General features: G+C 34.1%; 5 protein-coding genes across 6 annotated transcripts in view; 3 read left to right on the top strand and 2 right to left on the bottom strand.

Annotated features, from left to right (window-relative positions):
- The window catches only part of LOC108686037 (tubulin polyglutamylase TTLL4-like), a 165,927-nt gene extending 143,374 nt beyond the window's left edge, over positions 1–22,553 (bottom strand). Inside the window, exons 1-2 of one of the 2 annotated variants that reach the window (XM_018191083.1) lie at positions 22,542–22,553; positions 10,740–10,800 (exon numbers count right to left, since the gene is read on the bottom strand). The gene's annotated coding sequence lies outside the window, so the exon portion shown is untranslated. Of the gene's footprint in view, positions 1–10,739; positions 10,801–12,810; positions 12,931–22,541 lie in introns of those variants that run through there. The other variant, XM_018191080.1, reaches the window with a different exon arrangement.
- Positions 8,518–9,570, top strand: LOC108686038 (enhancer of split mgamma protein-like). Its single transcript, XM_018191086.1, has 2 exons — positions 8,518–8,803; positions 9,014–9,570. The coding sequence occupies exons 1-2, from the start codon at positions 8,729–8,731 to the stop codon at positions 9,560–9,562; spliced, it is 624 nt and encodes a 207-aa protein (XP_018046575.1). The 5' UTR covers positions 8,518–8,728; the 3' UTR covers positions 9,563–9,570.
- On the top strand, positions 14,691–17,534 carry LOC108685966 (coiled-coil domain-containing protein 173-like). The gene is made up of 9 exons (XM_018190981.1): positions 14,691–14,771; positions 14,872–15,045; positions 15,342–15,536; positions 15,627–15,811; positions 16,034–16,154; positions 16,233–16,440; positions 16,529–16,857; positions 17,133–17,291; positions 17,382–17,534. The coding sequence occupies exons 1-9, from the start codon at positions 14,691–14,693 to the stop codon at positions 17,532–17,534; spliced, it is 1,605 nt and encodes a 534-aa protein (XP_018046470.1).
- LOC108685965 (mitochondrial 2-oxoglutarate/malate carrier protein-like) lies at positions 18,811–20,615 on the top strand. The gene is made up of 7 exons (XM_018190980.1): positions 18,811–18,884; positions 18,945–19,160; positions 19,397–19,533; positions 19,638–19,808; positions 20,010–20,109; positions 20,208–20,391; positions 20,580–20,615. Exons 1-7 carry the CDS (start codon positions 18,811–18,813, stop codon positions 20,613–20,615), a joined length of 918 nt encoding a protein of 305 aa, XP_018046469.1.
- LOC108685964 (mitochondrial 2-oxoglutarate/malate carrier protein-like) lies at positions 20,626–22,157 on the bottom strand. The gene is made up of 6 exons (XM_018190979.1): positions 22,090–22,157; positions 21,765–21,974; positions 21,479–21,612; positions 21,178–21,348; positions 20,879–20,978; positions 20,626–20,821 (listed from the first exon to the last, which is right to left on the bottom strand). Exons 1-6 carry the CDS (start codon positions 22,155–22,157, stop codon positions 20,626–20,628), a joined length of 879 nt encoding a protein of 292 aa, XP_018046468.1.
- Positions 22,554–22,783: the final 230 nt, after the last annotated feature.

Genomic DNA, 22,783 nt, shown 5'->3' with positions numbered 1-22,783 from the left:
ATATATATATTTATGTATTAAGTTGTATAACGAGATGTTAATGATACGAATTTAGACATTTTGTATCATTAATTGCAGACAGAAATCTTCAAGTTGTGAAATCGGTCGTCTTTTAATAAAAAACTACATGATGTTTGTACAACTTGAACGATGCATCGCCGTTCTCAACAAGAGAAAACAATATTGCAAAAAAAAACTAAAAAAATTTTATATTTCTAATTTCCGACTTAATGTTTCTCCTCTTATTTCTCACAACTAAACAATTAGAAATAACTCGTAAAATAAGTAATATCGAAATGGCCATATTTCCCTTCAATCTTCAAACTTCTCTCATCGTGAAGTAACAAATCCCACAAATCAAAATTATCAATAATCTGTTTTCTTAGTCTCTTATGCTATTTATAATACAAAATTCGAAAAATAAAAAATGCAAACTTCTGGACATGCTTTGGTCCCAAGTATCGTATCATCTAAAAATTTTTGAAAATTTTCGACAAAACTGTTTGGATTCTTGAAAAGAAAGTTATATAAGTTAGGAGGATAATGAACTTAGATGAAAAGAGGAAGCAAAAGTACACTAGTATTTTAATAATAGGCGTTATTAAAATATAATTTCAAGGAGAGATTAAAGGCGCAAAATTCATCAACCGGTGAGAACAATCTCAAAAATTTCCTATAATACAAAAAATTTTTGAAATTGCGGGTATCGCGTAAAAATTATAGAATTCATGATTTCATCAAACCTAATATTTAAATAAAAATTTCTAAAATATATAAAGTAAATCAGAATTTCTAATAAAATATTGAATTTCGAATTCTGGACAGTAAATCCGACAGAAAAAATTGAACTGTTAAAAAATTTAAATAATGTACTATTACAAAAAAAAAATAATCAGTTTATTACAAAAAAAAATTAAGTAATTAAAATTAAAAATATTAATGTGAAAACGTGAATAATAATAGTAAAAACAGCACTGATGTAAATTGCGGATTTAATATAAAATTATTAAGTAAAAAGCGTGCATACGTGTCCATCCATTACTATGCTTATAATGTACGCCACACGTTCTACTATTATCATTAACGAGCATCCGGCCGCTTGATACGCCATCCGTTCCATGTCGTTAATCACAAAAAGTATTCCGTCGGTTAAGGATCATTTGCTAATCGAGAACTACCCTCGTGCAATCGCACGTACTGCTATTTTGCGCGATTGGGGCCCCGTGGATGCGGGGTCGTCGAGGAGGCCTTTAATTTTCACTGTCTCAGGACCCGTGCTCGACACAATGGGAGCCCAAGGTGTGCCCCATCTTTCTCTCGTCTCGGTGTCCTCTCCCCTTCGAGCGCGGGCCGGCTGCGTGCTATACGCGTGGGAAAGCCGAGCACGTGCGCAATCTTAGAGCCCGAGACTGCCCACAAAGGACGCCTTTGGGCCCCTTTCGCTCCAACAAACGATCGACTCAGAATCTGATTGCGAGACTTCTTAAATCGATTTTGAGCCGCATAGAAAAAAAGCCTTTTCGCGCTATCTTTCGATTCATTTACAATTGCATATTAAATTGGAAAGTAGAATAGTATGTAACAAACAGAGACTCTCTATCTAAATAATTATAAAATTATTAGCAAAGATACTTTCTTCTAGTTAATATCAATTAAAACATGATATCAATGTCATAATTTCGCATTCAACAATGTAATTGTTATGTAATACTGTACGTATTATATTTATTATTATATTATTGAATGTGATTGAATTATGATGTTGAATTACTTTCAATTGGTGGCGACTGAATTTATAAATCCGAAATTGAGTCGTCAATATGTACAAAATTTAAAAATTGTTCACGCGATGTATCGCAACTTAATTCTCAATAGAATTCATCAAACAGCATAATCGTTGAAATATCAAATAAGTCTATAAACCGTTTGAACCTCGATTGTCCGGCACGAGGATGGTGTGTAGCGTTGTTCATTACCCGATGATTTAGTGCACGTGTCAGAAACGTGTATCTGCCCGTGAAGTTTCTCGATACGTAATCTTCTATTCGTTCGATACGATCAAATCCATCTTTAAAGGCTTGGAAACTTTATCTAGAGTTCGTCAATACGTATGCAACAACTTACATCGTTTACATATGCAAACAATAAACTCGGAGTTCAAACTTCAGCTAGAGGCTACTCTAATTTTGCAATGGAGAACGGGTTATGCCACGAGTCACGAACCTCGCGAAAGGTCGAAGGTCACGAGAAGCCGGTCAATTCTGGTTCTACCGGATACAGTCGGGATGTCGTGAAAGGCCGTGCATACGGAAGTAACGTCGGCGTGTGTCGGCATTGTAAGCACGTGCCACGCAGTGTTGGGGTAATATATTGTTAAAAAAAGAAGTAATCGGAGTGGGGAAGAGGTCATTTAAATAAGGCGAAGTGCACGGCAGCAGCTTGACAAACGTACACGAGGCACCAGGTGAATCTTTACGCTCCCATGAGAATATTCCACTCTTACTCTTTCTTCTTTTCCTTTTTCTTACTGCAGTTCTTATGTATATTCATGATTGCTTTACTCACGCAGTAGGTCAAAAGGTCGTTTGTGTTATGTCATATTAACTGTGCGCATACGGCGAAATATGACTCTACAGTCGACAAAGAGTTCAGAAATTAATTGAGTATAAATCTCATTTCGGTCGACTTCTCACGATAAATAATCATAGAATCTGACACCTTGTAGTCTTCTAAGTTTGCCTTAACAGATTACGTTTCACTATAAATTACGTTTCACGATTCATCGTATTGCTACATTAATTGATAAGTACTGATTGTATAATATTCTTGATAACCACATTTACATTTTCAGAAAAAAAGAATAAAAAATAATACATATAATTTCGATAATAATGAAACCTATTAAAGTCAATGTGTTCTTATAACGCGATTTATAAGCTATTTCAATTTAAAAATGAATGAATGAAAATTATAAACCTATCCACTGTTTATAAAATGACTATTCGATTGCTACCTTGTCATCCAAAACGAATCCTTATTATTTCTCGTCACGCGCAGCGAAATAGAACTATCGAGGACAAATAAAGGAAATTCTCACGGGTGCTCTCTAATTAATTATTGCCAAACGTCGCTGTTAGTATCCCCGATGTTGACCTTTACCTTCGACTTCCTCGGAGTACTACACGTGAGCGCGAATCGACGCATGCGAACCGACATTACGAGGGGTAGTTGATATCCCGGGGATATATAAGGGAAGGGCAAGGCCTCGGGGTGAGATCACGATTTCATTGGCACGAGCCAAACGACTCGTGACATATGTTCACGAACAGCTGATGTACTTACTAATAAGTCTCTTTCTCTATCTCGCCAAGCACGCGATCGCACGACCCCGCACGCGTGTGTGCACCACCGCGATGTAAGAGAAACCTGGGAAAGTAAAAACCCCGCGAAGAGTGTGAGAAAATTCGTGCGCCGCCGCATCTGTCGGCGCTACACAAGTTGCCGCAACGACGGGAACTTGTCGGAACGCCGTTGCAACACGTGTGCTAATAATCGATTCTGCTGCCGCCATGACGTTATTATCAGCCATGATTAACATACATGAGGTCCGTTTTGACGTCAAAAAGACTTGTTCATCACAAGTTTTTTTTTTTTATTGCGACTTCAAGGTCCGAAATAATTAGCGAATATTTTTTGAAAATAAAATGTCATCTCGTGCGTAAATTCCAAAGTGCTAAAATCATTTAATTAATAATATCTTATTTAAGTTAAGAAATCAGACGACTAAATTAATAGAATATTTTATAAATAATTTTTAAAAAGTGATCACTGTTATAAATAAAGAGATGATCTGTTTAATAAATTACAGCTTACTAACATGACTGTAATTTTTATTTCGATATTCTTGTGTACTTTTTAATATCTGAAAAGAATCGTCTATAACTTGTTCATTGATTTTTATTCAATCCTTCCTTCCGTTCACTATATTAACTTTACGTGCCACGTGCTGAGCACGTGCGAAGGGTGCCGGGAGCGGATATGAAATCAATTCTATATTATTCGTCACACTCGAGATATGAATAAGTGCTCGTATCTCGCAAAAACGACTTACAATAAGAAAATGATTGATAAACTGTCGAAACATGAAGCATTGTTAAGACTGCTCTTTAAAATGTGTCACTGTAATGATCGCTAGTCATGTAAGCATAACAATCGCAGATCTAACTGAATAATTGCTAGCAGATTAAAAAATATTTATTCAATTATAAGGCAAGATCGATGAATCATCTTATATTTCTAGCATAAGTTTGAATAATAAATGGTTTTCTCCCCTACTCTATTAAAAAATATAAAATATGTAATATATAGCATGCACTGAGAAGAAAATTGTTTATTTGTCTAAATTAATTTATTATTAATTATTATTAATTAAAGTTCATCTTTATTTCTTTCGATGAAGAATGTATTTAAGTCAAACATATTATATTTGACTTAAATATATGAATAATAAACAATTAATTTAATCAAATAAACAATTTTTTTCTCAGTATGTATAAAGAGAGAAAAACAAGAATGTTGTAAATAAAGCTATTTATTAATATTCTCAGCTAAAACTAAATAATCTTTAGAATTAGATTAAAAAATTTTCATATTAAATATTAGATATCTTAGTTTACAATTATAATAATCCGCAATTAATCCTTTGGGTTTTTTCAAAGCCGTATTCTCTAAAGTTTTATAGTTTTATATTTTTAAATACAAATCTCTTATTTAACATTCATATGTTGATATATTTTTATCTTTCGGATTTGTGAATTATAGCAGGAGATACAGATCATCAAAATGTTATGGCATCGTGAAAATGATAGTGAAATGGCTCGCTTACTACTCAACTTTCGACTAATTCGTTATTAAATTCTGCGATTTTAATCTCGACAAATGACGTAATGGGCATTATACGTGTAGAAAGTGCATTTGAACGTGCAAGCACTACGTAGCAACGGAACATTAGGCAAAATTTCCGATTACGACATGCTAACTGTTTCGATGTAACTTTGCATGTCTGCATGATGTTTCAGATAATCACGTACGATTTAGATATACGATTTAGATTCGAATACGAATATATACAGATATTATTAAATATCTAAAAACTTGACATTTTCTAACGAGAAGTATTTCAATAAATATGAATAAGTAAGCTTAATAGTTCTTTTAATAATACATGAATGATTAAAATAAAATTTAATTCTTAAATTTCAATTGTTTTAAATATTATCAAACCAATAATACAATAGAAATTTGCATCTAGTTTGTTTAATTTTTACATTTTTTTGTTATTCATTTGACATGTTAAAAAAATGTCAAATAAATAACAAAAAATATGAAAATCAAGACAGAGTATCGTTGTGCTATTCTCAAGTATCACAAGCTATTTTCGGAAATTGTATTCCACTTTCACTGAACGCCCGGCTTTCGTGGTTACATCTACATCATGACGTGTTTCAGACACTTAAGGCCTGGTAACATCACGCTAATTAGGTCCCACGAGATCGCACGGGGACGAAGAGATCCGAGATTGAAGTAGCAGAGCAAGCGAACGAAACAGGAAACGAGTTACGAGATGCGTTATATCTTACAGATCAGATTCTATCAAAGTACCACCACTCGTTAACGACATGTACAATTGGCTGATACGAAGGAGAATATTGAGAAAGAAAATAGAATAGGAAGAGAAAAGCGTTTAAAAGATTTAGAAGCAAAAGAGAGAAAGAAAAAAAGAAAGCAGGATACTTTGTAAAAGTCATGATAGCAAGAAGAGATGTAGCAGCAAAAGGAAAAGAAAAACCAAAATGATGACGGAGTGAACAAGACAGAAAAGGAGAGATTGCTTGAGTCGCAGGAAGGATGAGGTAAAGGCGAGAAAAGTTCGAAACAAGCGAGTAATTATTCAGTGCGAACGACGTTTAACTATCCGCTTCGACCGCGAAATAAGCGAAGTGGTCAAGAATAGGTAGATGGAGAATGTAAAGGAAAAACGAGCAGACAAAGGGCGAAGAAAAGGGGCGAACACAAGGCACAGTAAGTAAGAGCAGAAGGAGGAGCAGAAAAAAGGTCGTATAAGATATAATTTAGTCAGTGGCTTGCTGAAATTAGTATCTCAAAGTGGAAACGTGTCCTCGCGCGCGCGTCCAAAATACTTGTTTCGATAATCCAACGCGGGAGAACGAATTTTATGAGCATCTTCGCAAAATTAACTTCTTCAGATTCTGTGAATATTGTAATATACATTAAATTTGAAGATTATCCATTGAAATTATTTGAACTATCGACATTATCTGAAAATATATGTAACAAATGTACATAATAAATGTTGAAAAATAAAATCGAAATTTAAAAAAATGATTACGATATAAAGTAAATTAATTAATGAAAACTTTTTTGTATTATATATAGTATTGCTTTCTGATCGTTTTTTAAAATTTTGTTTTACAAAAAAGTCTATATATCTTAATTGATTTAAAAAATTAGTTCAATCCGCAATGTCAGTATAGGATTTCGATAGGTTAACACAACCAAAAATTGGCTGTAAACCAATTAAAAATATTATGCCATATTACTATCTAATTTGCTGCCAATCCTTTTTTTCAGTGCATGAATTACTTATTAAAGCGTTCTTGAATTCAACATTAAAAAAATTTTTTTTTAAACATGATTCTATTAAAATCAAATTTAAAAGGGTTAAGAAAGTTCACTTTTTCCAATTTTCATCGGTCGACGATAGATTACGGTCGACGGATAGCACGAATGAAGAGATTTCTCCCACCTCGTTATTGAGTGAGAGCAACGTTTTGAATATCCAAGCGTAGTTGACTTTTTGCTCCTTAACTCTTTGTAATTATTATCCATGTACCCGATAATTATGCGTAATCGAGGCCTCAGTGAAATACCGCGGTACGCTTCATTGCCTGAGAAATTCACGGACAGTAAAGTAATAACAATAAAGTCGAAGCGAAAGCAAAGAGTCTTGATTTTTTATGTTCGAACTTGGAATTGTAATTCCAAGTTCTCTTGTTTCATTGCTAAAATTATATACTTTGTGAGTGTCTGAACTTGAGATATCAATCACATTCATAGTAGACACAATAAAGTTAAAGTTACTAACTTTTATTTAAATTTAATTGACGTTCTTCGTAATTACTTGGTATTAAATAATGTACTGCGATAGTGAATTGAATCTAGCAATAAACGTAACATTGTCATATTATATTAACAACAAATGAATATTAGAACTTTTTTAGATCAAAAGTTAGTTTAAAAATAGCAATCTCTGCAATCTCAATTTAAAAAATTAATGTCCTAGAACAAGGAAGATAAAAATAATTATTTCCCAACCGGGAAATAATTATTATTATGCTCCTAATAATCGGTAAAATAAAGCGTAACAAACGATTATTAAAGATCTAATTCGTTCTTCGAATCCCATTCACTCGTCGATGCGGAACGCACGTGCTACTCGGAAACGAAAACAGAAAATCGGCGATGGAGCAAGATTAATTAATTGCGGTCTCGCTCTGTTACACGATCAAGTCAGTAACGATCGATTTGTCATACCGCTTGACACCAACGAGCTTTATCAAGCTCGTCCGCGATTTCCCTTTCCTCTCTGCGTTTATACGCGTAAAATGATCGATCAATCGCGCTACCGATGGCCGCGATATCATTCCGCGGCGTTGACCGGATCGGACGGTTAATACGCGCATGTACACACATACAGAGACACACGGTACACGATTTAACATCGTGTAGCCAGTGGGATTGTAATCACGCGCCGGAGTTGCGCCGGACTTGTGCCCAGCACGCTCCTCGATCGGCCGAAGCGGGAGAACCAGAAGCGAGGAGAGACAGAGAGAAAAGAAACTACGAGGAAGAGGGGGACGCGGAATCACGATAAGAAGATCCAGCACGAATATGGAAGCTGCGGCTGCGATGGAAGAAGCTACACTTTACAGGTGGGACAAAGATGGCTTCTCTATTTTGCCTGAAGCAAGAAGAAGGAGATGTTGGTCGAGATCTAGTCCTTCCGTATGAGCGCTCGTAGAAATACGCGCCAATAAGCGATAGAGAGAAACAGACAGGACAAAACGGTGGAGAGAACGAGAGAGGAGCGAAAGATAGATGGATAGAAAGAGAAAGACGGAGAACGACGATTACGAGCCGCGCATACCATGGCACAACCACTCGTCGACGATCAGAGGTAGAGAGCATCGACTCCGCGCCACGGCTAGGTGCAACAAGGACGCACGAACGGTGACGATGGCTTGGTGTGGGCGCGTGTCTGGCAGCTGCCGCTTACAGGTGGTGTGCTTGCTTGGGAACCAACCTCTACGGACCGTTCCCACGGAAGGCCTGTCCCCCACTATGCGGTCCCATACTCGTCCCCTCACTCCGTCCACATGGGGGACCCTTGCCTATATAAGTCGAAGCCTCGCCCGATCACGGCTACAATCACGCTCTGTTCGTGTTCACTCAAAGGTCGAGCTGGAGACCAACGTGTTATCCAGATACACGCACGTTTCCTTCCGCCAACCGCAGTGACTCGTAATCGTAGCGACGATTAGAGTTCGACGAACCGGTGTGATAGCACGAGAAGGTCGCGTTCGCGATAAGCCAATATACAGTTATCAAGTGAAGTTTTGATTGTGCCGCAAGAAAAAAAGGATTAATCATGCAGATGCACGAGCAGATTATCATAGCCGATGGGCAGGAACAGCCGATCTCTAGGACATATCAGTATCGAAAGGTAGGTGTCATCTTGACATTTCAATCAAACAATCGCTCTAATCGTCACATGAACTTCAAATTAATTTGTAACTTTGTTTTTCCTTTAACAATAAATTCGAATTGATTTTTGACATTTTTTTTCACATGAAATAAAAGATTCTCAAAAAGTTTTTCTCTAAACGTCGAGTGCGACATTGATCTATAGCGATTCATTCGTTTCGATTCGCAGGTGATGAAACCGATGTTGGAACGCAAACGTCGAGCGCGTATCAATCGCTGCTTGGACGAGTTGAAGGATCTAATGGTGACCGCGCTGGCCGGTGATGGTGAGAACGTAGCGAAGTTGGAGAAGGCAGATATTCTGGAGTTGACGGTGCGTCACTTGCACAAACTTCAGCGTCAACAACGTCTCTCGGCGAATCCGGTGATCGACGCAGACCGCTTCCGTGCCGGCTACACACACTGCGCGAACGAAGTCAGTCGCTGCTTAGCAGCCACTCCTGGCGTTGACGTTGCCCTTGGCACCAAACTGATGACACATCTCGGACATAAACTCAACTCTATGGACAAAACCGGTCCGTTGACCATCCACGTAACCGCGCCACAGTCCTCGCCATCACCCACCAGCGAACTCAGCGCCGATGAGTATCCGATGCCGTTGACGCCAGCGTCCAGCCAACCATCCCCGGTACGAACCGACATCGATACTGTCTCCCAGAGCCACCAGGGTCTCCTGCAGGTAGCTAAGCCGAACGAACCCATCTGGCGGCCCTGGTAAACTTCTGCCTTGACACGGCAAACTCGCCCAAGTTTCCGAGTAAACCGGCGAAAAAAAGATCTCGAATCCGAAGGATTCAACTATCGACGCCGGTGTTGCAATTTCTCTGTGATCTGAACGAAACGGACATCGCAAGGAGGAAAGAACGAAGAGTCTACCCCTACAAAGATCACCTAGATTTAAGGGGAGTTTCACTTGCTCAAAGGCAGTCGGACCGAAGCGGAAGTACCAAGGCGAACGTCATGTCTCCAATGACGTTCTACTACCAGCAACTTCGATAACGTTCCGCAAGAGTCGGACAACACTGGGATCTCGATACGTAGTTTTATTCGCGGCCGCACGCGGCTGAAGCTTTAATTTACTCGACAGTTAGATGTTTTCTATTGTTTATTTCATACTTTTATTGAGGATGTTTTTTTCTTTTTATTTTCTCGCCGTAATGTTATTATACAAGTCTCACTAACGGTTAAGAGCATCAAATGTGAGACGATGACGAATGACCTTACGAGGCGGCGATTACGGTGATTCCGCAAAATGCGCGTCCATTTAGTATCTCCCGTGGCGCAAATATATGTATAAAAATGACCGAGCGGAAGATTTTGTGATAGAGAAACGTGTACCTGTGATATTTACTGTAGTAGGCGTAGAGATGATAGATTTTTAATAAACATGTTTCGTATCAGCAATACATACTCAAGTGATTTTGTGCAACCTACCCAATGATATATGTATAGATTAAGATAAATCTTAAGATCTTTAAATTTTTAGAAATAATGCAGAATTATTTATTCTTTTTTTATGAATAGTGTACCAATTTTCTATTAATATATACACAAAATTATACCGTTAATTTGAAATTTATTACATTGAAATTTATTACATATTATGAAAAGGTATAAAACATTACTTTGCTTATTAAAAATGCGAGAGCGTCATTAAGTTTCAAGATTTCACACTTTGTATTAAAAAAAACATTTTTTATCATTCGTTAGTTGGCTAAATAAATCTTTAGACAAAAAAAATATGTGTACTATATATTTGATTTGAATATGATATTTCAGAAAGAATTAAATTATAAATTAAGAAAATATTAAAAATACTCGATTTAAATATAGATATTTCAAAAAGAATTAAATTACAAATTAAGATTAATCAAATTAATTAAGAATGCACTCACCCTGATACAGCTTCTAAGAATCCCTGCAGTTCATTCCTTCTTTTCTGTGAACCACTTTTACCTGAAAACATATCAAGAATATAAGTGTTATCGCTATAAAAGACAGATTGGAAATTATAGAGTATACCGATTGTCTAATTCACATAATTTGGTGCCAATATTTATACGTCACACAGAAGTCTTGTAATATTTAACTCTTTATCAACAAGCAAAAATGTGATCAAACACAATGTTGACGATTTTTCGAAAAAAGTATCCTGTACAATATATATATTTTTCTCAATGCGATCAAAGCGAAAACGTGCCAAATGCGAAGATGCGACATCGCTCATTTTCTCGATATCACTTGAATTTTTTAATTAATTCGATTGAGTCCACTTTAACACGCCACGTAGCGACACTACGATATAAATAGTTTTCCGGTGCGAAAGGGTTAATCGGATCGAATGTAGTCTATTGTTTCGCAGCACGCTCTACTAAACTGCGTCTCGCGACATTTAAATTTATCATTATCGGCCTTCAAAATTTATACAAGGCAAGTTTATAATATCGTAAAAAATTAAATCTGATCGCAGACATGAAAAATAATCGCGCAACATGTTGCGTTAATTAATTTGCAAATGCTGTCATGTTTTCATAAAAGTAACTAAACAAATATTTAAAATAATTACGTCGAAAGCAATATCAAATATATTGATTACACATAAATTTACGTTAAATTATCTCCATACAAAAACAGTCGAGTAATAAAATATATAATCGTTCATGTAAATTAGTCAAGTAATAAAAAATATAATTTTTAACGATTAGAGGAAGATATCCCGCGCAAATTTCAAAATATTACATAAAATAACTCACGTAAAATATTTCTGTTTACTTCGAGTTACTTAAAAAAAGTTATATCAACATTTTAATTTAAAACACTTAATTCAATGACATTATTAATAAAAAAAAATACAATTTTATTAAAATGAAAGCACGATGTATTTGTTCCATTAACAGTGTTTTTAAATTAATAAAGTTATTAAATTAATAAAATTATTTTCAATTAAAAATAAGACTGTTAATATAACATCATTTTTTTTTTTTAGTATATACAATAAACTTTAATTTAAACGAACTTTTCTCTCACATATAAAACTATCTATTTAAATGTTGGGCCGCAATCGCGATTTGGTCTGAAATTCGATCACGGTATTCAAAACTTCCGTGAAATACGGCGATCAATCCCACTCGTATCAACAAAAGCCTCGAACTTGCGTGATTCGGTCTAATAACGTAACATGCAATTGCACTCTTTCTCAACCAACTCGAGCTTTCAATATGTGTCTGCGAGTTACTGGAGGCCATATACTTTACGAAGGCGCCAAGGTTTTGAGCACTTTATCGATTCCTTTTGACGCGACTCGAGTGCAACCCGACGCGATTCCACCGTCGATATTTTATCGATTTCACTCCATTACCTGGCGCAACGACCTCCGAACGTCCACACGCCATTGCGCGCGCACACCAAAATTCGCGCGCGTATCCCGGAAGCGGGCCGCGCGAAACAAAACAAATCAACCGGATCGAGTGGCGAAGCGGGAATCGTCACGGCGATTCCGAAGCGATCGGGTGAGAACTTATCGCGATAATCCCGCTCGGAATTCAGAAGAATTTCAAAAAACGAGATCGCCTCCCCCGTTGACGATGACGTCACGTCGCTATTACTACCTGGCGAGGTAGTAACCGATATTCCAGTCGCGTCGAGACGAATTATCACCATACGCGATTTAGGTTAGCATTGCCGAGAACGAAATGCACGTCCGACAGAATGCACGGACCGACACTCGATCGCCGCCATTAATTCGCAAATTCGCGCGCGCCGGAACTCGTGCCGAAACGTCTCGCGCGGAATGCATCCCAAGGTCGTTTGGCATCCGTTATCAAGGGAATATGCAGCCAAGATCACGCACTAATCCTGAGGGATTTACGTTACGGCCTTAATATCGGCCTCGATTCACGTGTCGGCGTCACGTAAACAGCTTTGTACCGCGACGCAACTTGCCGGTATGTATGCGTTCAAACGTACCCCAGATGTCCCTCGGGAACACCGTCGGCGTCGATGATACCGCAGCCGCACGGGAAAAACCGGGAAAAACACTCAACCACTACGATATTATACTCACTTTCCCGATAACCGAACCGCCACTCAGCTGTAGCACGTGCTGTCACCACAGGTGCACGATCACGCTTCGCCGTCATCTTGCGGCAAGTTCAAGAACTATTACGCGACGCGATGACGGTAATGTCGGAATTGTAGCGAACGACGATGGAAAAAAACTCTGCTCGGATGATAAATGACTGGAATTCGCGAGATGATTTTTGCCTATTTCTACCGATGTATTGTAGATTATATGATTTAATCTTGGTTCAACTTACTTCTCATCTTTTTTCTAATTCTTAGAACTAAAAAAAGATGAAGAGTAAGTTGAACTGAGATTAAAGTTAATCTATATTGGTAAAAACGAGCCAGTACAGTTTACTTTTAATTTCAGTTCAACTAATTCATCTTTTTCTAATTGTAAAACTAAAAAAAGAAAAAAAAACCGAGATTAAAATTAATCTACACTGATAGAAATGGAAGTCTGAATCCATTAATGCATTAACTTCTCTCGGCTCAGTAATTCAATTTGCTCATTTTCCTAATTCGTAGAATTAGAAATCTTAGAATGAAGATAAAGAGTAAATTGAACCAAGATTAAAGTTAATCTTTACTTGCTGAAATCAAACCTTAGAAAAATCTGAGATCGGTATTGAATGCAATCGCGATTTCAAGGAATCAATAAGGTAAATATACTTTACGTTACGCATCATGGCAACGTTATCTATATCATTATCGCTAATAAATACATACGTATTATTTTCAACATATGAAGATAAATAGAAATAATAATAGTATTATTAATATATATAATAATATATATAATATATATAATAATATTAATAAAAATACAAAGAAATATAAATTACTTTCCATTTTCACGATCAGTAATCAATATTAATCGATTAATGGTCTAAAAGTGAATATATTTTATTGTGAATATTTTATACTCACGATCAGATAATGACGTCATTACTTGTTTATTTTGTTGACGTTATCATATAACAACACAGATTTATAACTTCACTTAAAGCTTGATGTGTTCATGTGCTATTTACAGCGTTCTTATTTTATCCTTGTTTATCAAATGTTAAACAAAGAGAAATGATGCTCATAAATGATGTGAACGCCAAATAGAAACGCATCTTTAATATCAGTTAACAAAACTCACAATTTCGAACTTATAGATAAAAAATTATTATCAGTTGAATCTCACTTGTCAGAATCAAAAGTAACATATACATATTCTAGAAACTAAATTATGATGTCAAATGAGAATTGTTTGAGTTTTAATGTAAATAGAAAGTAACTATAAAGTTCATAAAATATTTAAGATATAATAATATATTATTATTTATTTATTTCTTATTCTATAGGCGTAAATGTATAAAAGCGTTCCAGTCAAAATATAAAAATAAATAAATATAAGAATTGTAATTAAATAAATTAATTAGATTACTTAGATTTATAAATAGTTACTATATAATCAGTTTGAATTTTTTTGTAAGTAATAAATATAAATGAATTATGTTAGTGATTCTATTTCTAGAATATTAAACATTGATATGAAAAAAATGTCATTTTTCATACATATAAGTACTAGAAGTATTGATTTTAAGTAATAGATTTTATTCGGTTCTTTTATTAAGTCATCGATCGCTTTTATTTGGTTTCTATGTCAACCATTCGTGCTGTGTGAAGATAGCTTGTATTCAGCAGCTTTTCAGCAGAAATTCAAGCTACTCATATTGAACAACTTTGTTTTCGTGCCGATTAATCTAAACTAAAAATAATTTTTCCTTTCTAAAATGGTGCGGAAAAGAATACAACAACCGGAAATGTACACGACGTATCTCTTGAAACCCGGTCAGACGCTCAAGAATACCAAAGTGAGTGTTTTTATTTATTTTCACTCTCAAACATTGAATTTATAAAGACTGAATTTCTTCTGTGTCTAATATTTCTGAAAATTTAACCGCGCTTACACAGGTGTCTGAAAGAATTCGAGCGTTAGTAGTAACGAAGGACACCTTTCAGCGTTTTGTGGATTATACTACAGAAGAGGATAGACTAGCAGCACAGCAAGAAAAAGAAGCTGCAAAAATAGCAGCGTTGAAAAAAGCGACTTATGAAAAAAGTAAAACATGGGAGAGCACAATAGAAGTATGCTTGACTTATTCTCAACTCAAAATTACGATTTTGTATTTACGATTAAATACAAAAAATATTTTACTTCTAATTTCTAAATTTTGAAATATGTATTACTTTTTTAATACACTTTTTTAATGAGATAAAAATATATTTTAAATCTTCGCAATCAACATGTACTATAGAATATTTCGAAGAAAGTAAAAGTAAATTTTTAAACAAGACATTTATGAAAGTTTTAAAATTTATTTATAATTTTACTTTGTATAGCAACGATTGATAATATTAAAACAAAAATGATTTAATAATAGAATATTAAGATGAGACAAAGGGAAGAATTATTGTCAAAGAAGCAAAAAGAAGAAGAAAAGAGGAAAGTGTTCGTAAAGGAAATGGCAGAGAAAAAGGTAGCGGAGCGTGCAGAAGTGGTGCAGCAAGCAAGGAGATTGCTTCAGCAAAAGAAGCCTTTGTGCCGACAGATTAATCGTGCTCTTCTCGTCTCCGAGGTACTTTCTCACGAAAGGAGTGTTCATGTAATTTCTAAGCCAGACTCACCGTTAATTAAACTCAAAATAGTTCACTATGATTTATATTAGTGTCTCAGGGAGCTGGACGCTCAAGTGGCGTTGCAAAAGACTATTAGAGCAATGGACAAAGAACAAGATGAAAAATATGCTAATTCCATTAAAACAGACATTGCAAAATATGAGGAGCAGAAGAAACAAGAAATGGAAGAAGAAACGAAAAAAACGATGGATTACAGGATTGCTTTGAAAAAACAGTAAACATTAATTTTAATAGAAATTTAATTTTTTTAAGAATATAATTCTAAATGTTTGTAAGAATATTAATATTTTAATACAAATTCGATAGATATTATAATAATATTAAATAATATTAGATAATACAAGTTGAATAAATGTATTAGTATCAAAGCCAAAGAAATATATATTTATTTTTTTATTATACTGCAACATGTATTATCAGATTAATTATGTATCAGGATCGAAGAGAACGAAAGGGACAATAAATTAAAAGCAACGGAAGAATTAGAAGCTGAAAAACGGGATCAAACAAACATAATCCAAGATATGCAACTCATGAAAAAGAAAGAGATGCAAGATGTAAGATCCCGATAACTGCTAAACAATATTTTTTATTCCAAAAAAAAAATTTAACATATATACTCTGTATTCATATAGATATTGAACAAAAAGAAGAGATTACAGCAATTTTTCAAGAAAGCGATGGAGGAAAAAAAACGACTTGAACTAGAATTACAGCACAATGAAGAATTAGAGGATCAAACGATAGAAGTTTATAGGGAAGCTAAAGATCGAATACAGAAAATTCACAAATCATTAGCGTTAAAAAAGAAGGAAGAAAAAGCGCGTCAGAAACAAATTATAGGTACAATGCTTTCGGAAATCATATATGCAGAATTCAAATGACCAAAATGGATCCATCTTTTTTAATAAATTAATAAATTTTGTTTTAGAGAAGCAATATGTTTCACTCGACAAAGTTCGCGATGCTAAAGAGCAAGAAATCTTGGAAAAAGCTGTTGAAGAGAAAAAAGCAATCGAAGTGGAAAAGCAAAAAGCACAAAAGGAACGAGAAGAGAAAATGCGCGCTCTCATAGAAGAATACAGGCTTCATGATGCAGCAATAAAGACCAAGCAAAGACAAGAAGAAAAGGAGTTGAGAGCTTGGGAGATGATGCAGAGATTTAAGAGAGACGAATATAACAAACAGATTGACTTGGAAGAACGCAAACAACAATGGCAACAAAAACTGGAATACGGCAATGAATTACAAAAGGATATCGTAAGAATATATTTCTTTAATATAAATTTTATAATAATCAGGTGTAAACATCGAGAATAATTATTTTTTTATTAATTATTTCTTTTTATGTAGATTCTATTTACAACGGGCATTTTTACGTGTAAATGCATGTTACATTTGAAATAATTTTTACACAAAGTATATATTATTTATTTAAAATATGAATTTTTCATATTTTTCTTTTCCTTATGTAAGTATCGCAATGTAAGATATATCGATAAAATAGATAATTTGATATTAATCATCAGGAAGAGAAACAAATGGACAAAGAACGCGAAAAAGAAGTTCTTGAGGTTGAAGCGACAAAAGCTGCAATTGATAAAGCTAACCAAAGGATTCTATTTTATAGCGATGAAGTTTTAGAAGAATCGAAAGGCGTGAGACCACTTTATCCAATCATCAAAGCCATAGAGGTACATTTTAAACATTTGTAGTATGAAATTTTGAGATTAATAAAATCACAAATAATAAATAATTTTAAAAACTCTTTTCTCTATTTGTAGGATATTAAAAAAGAAATGGGGTTAGCTCCAAAGAAAAAACTCGAAGAGTCAATCGTCGAAGAGGAAGAGCGGCCGAAGAGAAAATACAGAACTCGGCGCCGCTGCAATTGCCCGAAATCTGTTGCAGCAGATCAAATATATTATTTACAGTAACTGCTATTTGCAATAAACAGCATTAATTTGTAAATCGCCCGATCGCAAATACCACACATCCGTCCAATAATTCAAGATGTCACCCAAGTCATTTTCGCATCACACCGTCAAGTCTCACATTTTTCGACTCATGCAAAAATCGGTAGAAACAAAGTTGTCCACATTAAGATGACATTTACCAGCAATTTATGAATAAAGAATTCACTAAGTTGTGAAAGTTGGAGCATTCTCACGGTTGCTTACTGTAGCGAGCACTTGTTATACGTCAAAATATTATATTACTTTCAATCCTTTCTCGAAGCAATTAAATAAGTTGTCTAAAGCAGAAATCTTTCTCAGAAATATGTTACGTGTACGTGTACGTTCAATTAAGACAGAATACATAAATTAATATGAACATATCATCATATAACATTATTTCAGTAAATATAATATGCATTTAATATGAATTAATGTCTCATGCAAATAATTATAATTATAAAATATGATTTCTCTTATAAGCAATACACAATGTATCAAATTCTTATACCAGAATAAATCGATCTTAAAATGCAATTTATTATCATAGATCATCTGTTTTCTTTGGTTGAAACACTTTTGAAATTTAAAGTAAGATAGATATATGTTTGATATTTATCGAAAGCAAGAAAGGGCATGTTCGGATTCCTACCTAGGTGCTCCACGAATGTCATGTCATTCTTGTTGTTTACTGAACGTTAAATAAGGATGACGTGACATCTAAGGAGCCATCCAGGTAAGAATCAGAACATGCCTAAAGAGAGTGCAGTCTAATGTAGGAATAAAAAACAAGGCTCAGTTGCACAACTCATGATTACTTCTTAACCGAAGTTTAACTTGTTTCTCCAATTCTCTCCAATTCTAAAATTGGAAAGAGATAATGAAAAATTTAACCTCGATTAAAAGTTAACCATAAATTGTGGAATTGCGTCGGATCAAATATCTTTTTATTTCTTTCATTTGTTCATTAAAACCCTAAATAAATGCAAATAATAATTAACAAGTAGCAAAGGAAAGTTGGCACTTTATTTCCCATCACTTTTTATAAATCATTTATAAAAATCAATATTTTATCGTTGTGAAGCGTTGCCGGTCGCGTTTTATTTTAACGTGCAATAAGTTGATAAAATTTGACAATGACATATATGTTTCGATTTGAAAGGCTTTAAAAGTATTTTATACCATAGTGAGAAATAGAAGCTATTTATTTATTTGACTTGTTTGTAAAAATTTATTTTGTTAACTTAAGATATTAAAAATGTCGAAAAAAGAAGAACCGAAGAGGCAACCTATACCGCCAACAATTAATTTTTTGCTGGGTGGTCTTTCTGGGTAATTTTTTTATGAAGCGTTGAATTAAAATAGTGTTTCAAATATACGTTTGTATCTTAGAATGGCAGGTACTTGCGTGGTTCATCCGATGGACGTGATCAAAAATAGGATGCAAGTGCTCAAAGGGAAAGCATCGATCTTGAATGTAATTAGCACCACATACAGCAAAGAGGGCATTTTGAAATTTTACAGTGGTTTAACAGCTGGTCTTGTCAGACAAGCAACTTACACGACCGTGCGACTCGGGACTTATAATCAGATGCAAGATTTTTGGAGGTAATCTGATAGCAGTGGCTATAATAAATTTTAAAAAATTTCAAAAGAGAGGTCAAGAATATTTCCAGACAATATAAATTTTATTTATTAGAAGAAAGTTTGAATAAAATCGGAATGAAATCACGATGTCTCTTAAATATTTTCATCGATTTCGACTCAGTTTCATCCCTTAAATAATCAAATAATTAAATTGAAGTAATTAAAGTCGTCAGAATTAAAAAAAAACTGCATTTTAGACAAAGATACGTCGGTTATCCCAATTTCGCGATTCTGGCATTAATGGCTGGGTCCGCTGGTGCCGCGGGAGCTTTCGTTGGAACACCAGCCGAAGTAGCTCTCGTAAGAATGACAATAGATGGCAGATTACCAGTGGGTAATGATAAATTTTTGTACAAGCTAATTAGTGAGCTTTCATCAGTATCAAAAGAAACATTGAAATAAACATTAACTAATTTAGCTAATGTTCTCTCTGTTTAGAGCAGCGAAGAAATTACAAGCATGTGTTTGACGCTTTTATTAGAATTGCTAGAGAAGAAGGAATATTCACTCTTTGGAGAGGAACTGTAGCCACGATAGGAAGGGCTATTGTCGTTAACATATCGCAATTGGCTACTTACAGCCAAGTGAAGCATATGATTTCATCACGATGTAAAGCTAAACAATAGTTTTCTATAATATTTAAAATTATTTCAATAATTCGCGTTTCTTAAATATAATTTCTTAAATATAAATCAAATACAAATATTTGTTAACTTTCGAAAATATAAAAATATAATTAAAATCTATAATACTTCGTTTATCAAATTCAGTAATATTTTTCTATCTATATCTTTTGAATGTTTTTTACAGTCAATATTAAAGAAGGCATAGGCTTGCACTTTTGTGCATCAATGATATCGGGATTTATCACTGCTTTTAATTCCATGCCTTTTGACATTGCCAAGACCAGGTTATCAATAATTTTAATATTTAAAATTTCTTGAAAAAACTAGTCCTTGAACAAATTCAATAATATTATAATACAAATAAATTTTTATTGTTTCGTAGAATACAAAATCTAAAAATCATTGGAAAACCTCCAGGTATGATCTCAGTTATGGTATCAATAGTGAAAAATGAGGGACTAAGATTTCTTTGGAAAGGTTTTTGGCCAACTTACTGCAGGATCGGTCCGCACACGGTACTAACTCTCGTTATCAATGAGCAACTGATGCGTTTATATAGAATATATGCCAATATATAGAATATATGCCAATAAATAATAAAAAAAATTATCCGAATAAAAAATTGCGTGTTTTGATATCACACATAATAAAATTTCAGAAAAAATTTTTTTATACTTTTTTAAATAACATTCTTACTGATTTAATTATGATTGCAACATCTTAATCTTTACTTTATTTCAATTATATCATATAGTGTGCAATTAAAGGAAACCAATTAACACTGATATAGATAAATTTTATTACATCAAGCAAAATTTCGAATACATTTGATGAAGTTGATCAACGCATACCATGGTAATTACCGTATTAGGCGCTGCTCTGGAATAATACGGAAGAAAACCGCGCCACAACAACATTATACCTTCGTTTTTAGCAATATTAATGATCATAGCCAGAACATTAGGTGGTTTCGTAGATTGCCTCCAGTTTTGAATCCTACAAGGATATGTATCTTAAGGCCTCAACTTTGCTTTTGATATCTTGCTGCTTTACCTAGTTTTAGCTGCGTCGATTGGAATCGAAACAGAACACGTAATTACACTAGACATCATGGCAGCAGTAATTTGCAGTGGTATATCATTTTGAATATAACCTAATATGTTTCAAAAATCCATTAAAATTATGGATTAAATAAAATCGTTTAAAATCGATCATTGGTTACAATTTTTCTGTTATACCCTTATTAATTATCATATTTATATTCTTATATATTTTCTCTTATATCAAATACAATTATGTTTATGTAAAGTACCCCTCTTGTGAAACATGTTTAATGTTGCAAATTTAATCACCTGTGTCTTGTAGTAACTTCTTCGCTCTCGTGTATGTACCTAATTGTGCTCCATTTACAATCGCTGCTCTACCCATCGTGGGTATCGCTCCTCTCCATAATCCGAAAAATCCTTCGGTTTTCCATATGTTAAAGATACCACTAATGGCGTTTCTATATTTTCTTCGCTTTTCTGATATAAATATATTAATTCCCGTGTACACAATATATTTACAAAGAATACATCTTTCTTTTTACATTTTAAATCATTCTGGCAAATAAATTTAGGTCGAAATTTCAAAATTTTTACTAGAAATAAGTACCTGGTGACAAATTCATGTCTGCCACCATGCGAATTAATACCAAATCTGTGGGAGTGCCGATAAAAGAACCCATCACACCAGCTATCATCCCAAAACTTACCATCGTAACATAATTTAAATAACCGAAATGTTGTCTGAAGAGAAGGAATTTGTAATGAGACATTTTTATAACATAGATTTGTCTAATGTCTAATTTAATACTCAATGCCAAATATGCACAATATTTAACTCCGCGAATTAGAATTAATTTTTAAATGCAATGATTGAATGCAATAACTGACATTACTCCCCGATATCTAGCAATGTGGTATAAATTCCAAGCCTGCTGGTGGTATAGGTTAATTGACGAAGAAGAGCCGCACTCAGTCCCGCGTAAAAACCGCAAACTCCGTTCGTGCAAAGCGTACGGAATGCTGCGATACGTAAAGAATCCTGCGACACTTGCATATGTATCTTAATAACATCCATAGGATGTGTCACGATTTGAGCTATTATTCTGTCGAATGAAATAAAGTTATCATGAACTTTATGCTAAAATATTTTTTAGATATTTGCCTGTCGAGTAAAAAAGTAACAATTTTATTGCAATTATATAATATGAATCTTTTTACCCCGACATGCCACCTATTACAAAATTGATGAATTTCGGCACCTTAGCGTCTTCAATCGGCGCCGACATTTATGTATTCTCTTTTTCTCATGTTAATCTCTAAATCTCTTATAACTAAGTTAATAACTTGTTACTTTTATCAATTTTTTTAAATTTCAATAAGAAAGACAATCTTTAACCTTTATTCCATTTTCATATTTCTCCTGAATGTAGTAGCATTATATTGTTCTTAATGCCAGAGCACAGACTCTTGATTAATTACTTTGTTTAACTTTGTCATTATTGCGATAAAATATTTTATTTCAATAAATATTCTTATACATAAAATATTTTCTATTCAATAAATATTTATTAGTATTTAATTAAGTATTTAAAATAAATAATTTTGGATATGCGTGCTACATACAATCTTTCCTACTGAAAATTCAATAAGAAATAAATAATTTTACTTACTAGTTGCGTTCTATCAATTTTCCCTCCGCCCAAAAAATATTCCACATCTGTGTCCTGAAAATAATGAATACCTGAAAAAAACATTTTATTTATTATACGCGCGCGCGTATTGTGTGTGTGTGTGTGTGTGTGTGTGTGTGTGTGTGTGTACACACTATTGTATATACTATAGCATATAAAAAAATTAGATCATATTATGATAGTACAATATATAACATATTACACGCTATTATATTATATAA

The sequence above is a fragment of the Atta colombica genome, unplaced genomic scaffold (genome assembly GCF_001594045.1).
Source record: "Atta colombica isolate Treedump-2 unplaced genomic scaffold, Acol1.0 scaffold163, whole genome shotgun sequence".
Taxonomy (NCBI): domain Eukaryota; kingdom Metazoa; phylum Arthropoda; class Insecta; order Hymenoptera; family Formicidae; genus Atta; species Atta colombica.
This window is presented reverse-complemented; position numbering and strand designations above follow the sequence as displayed.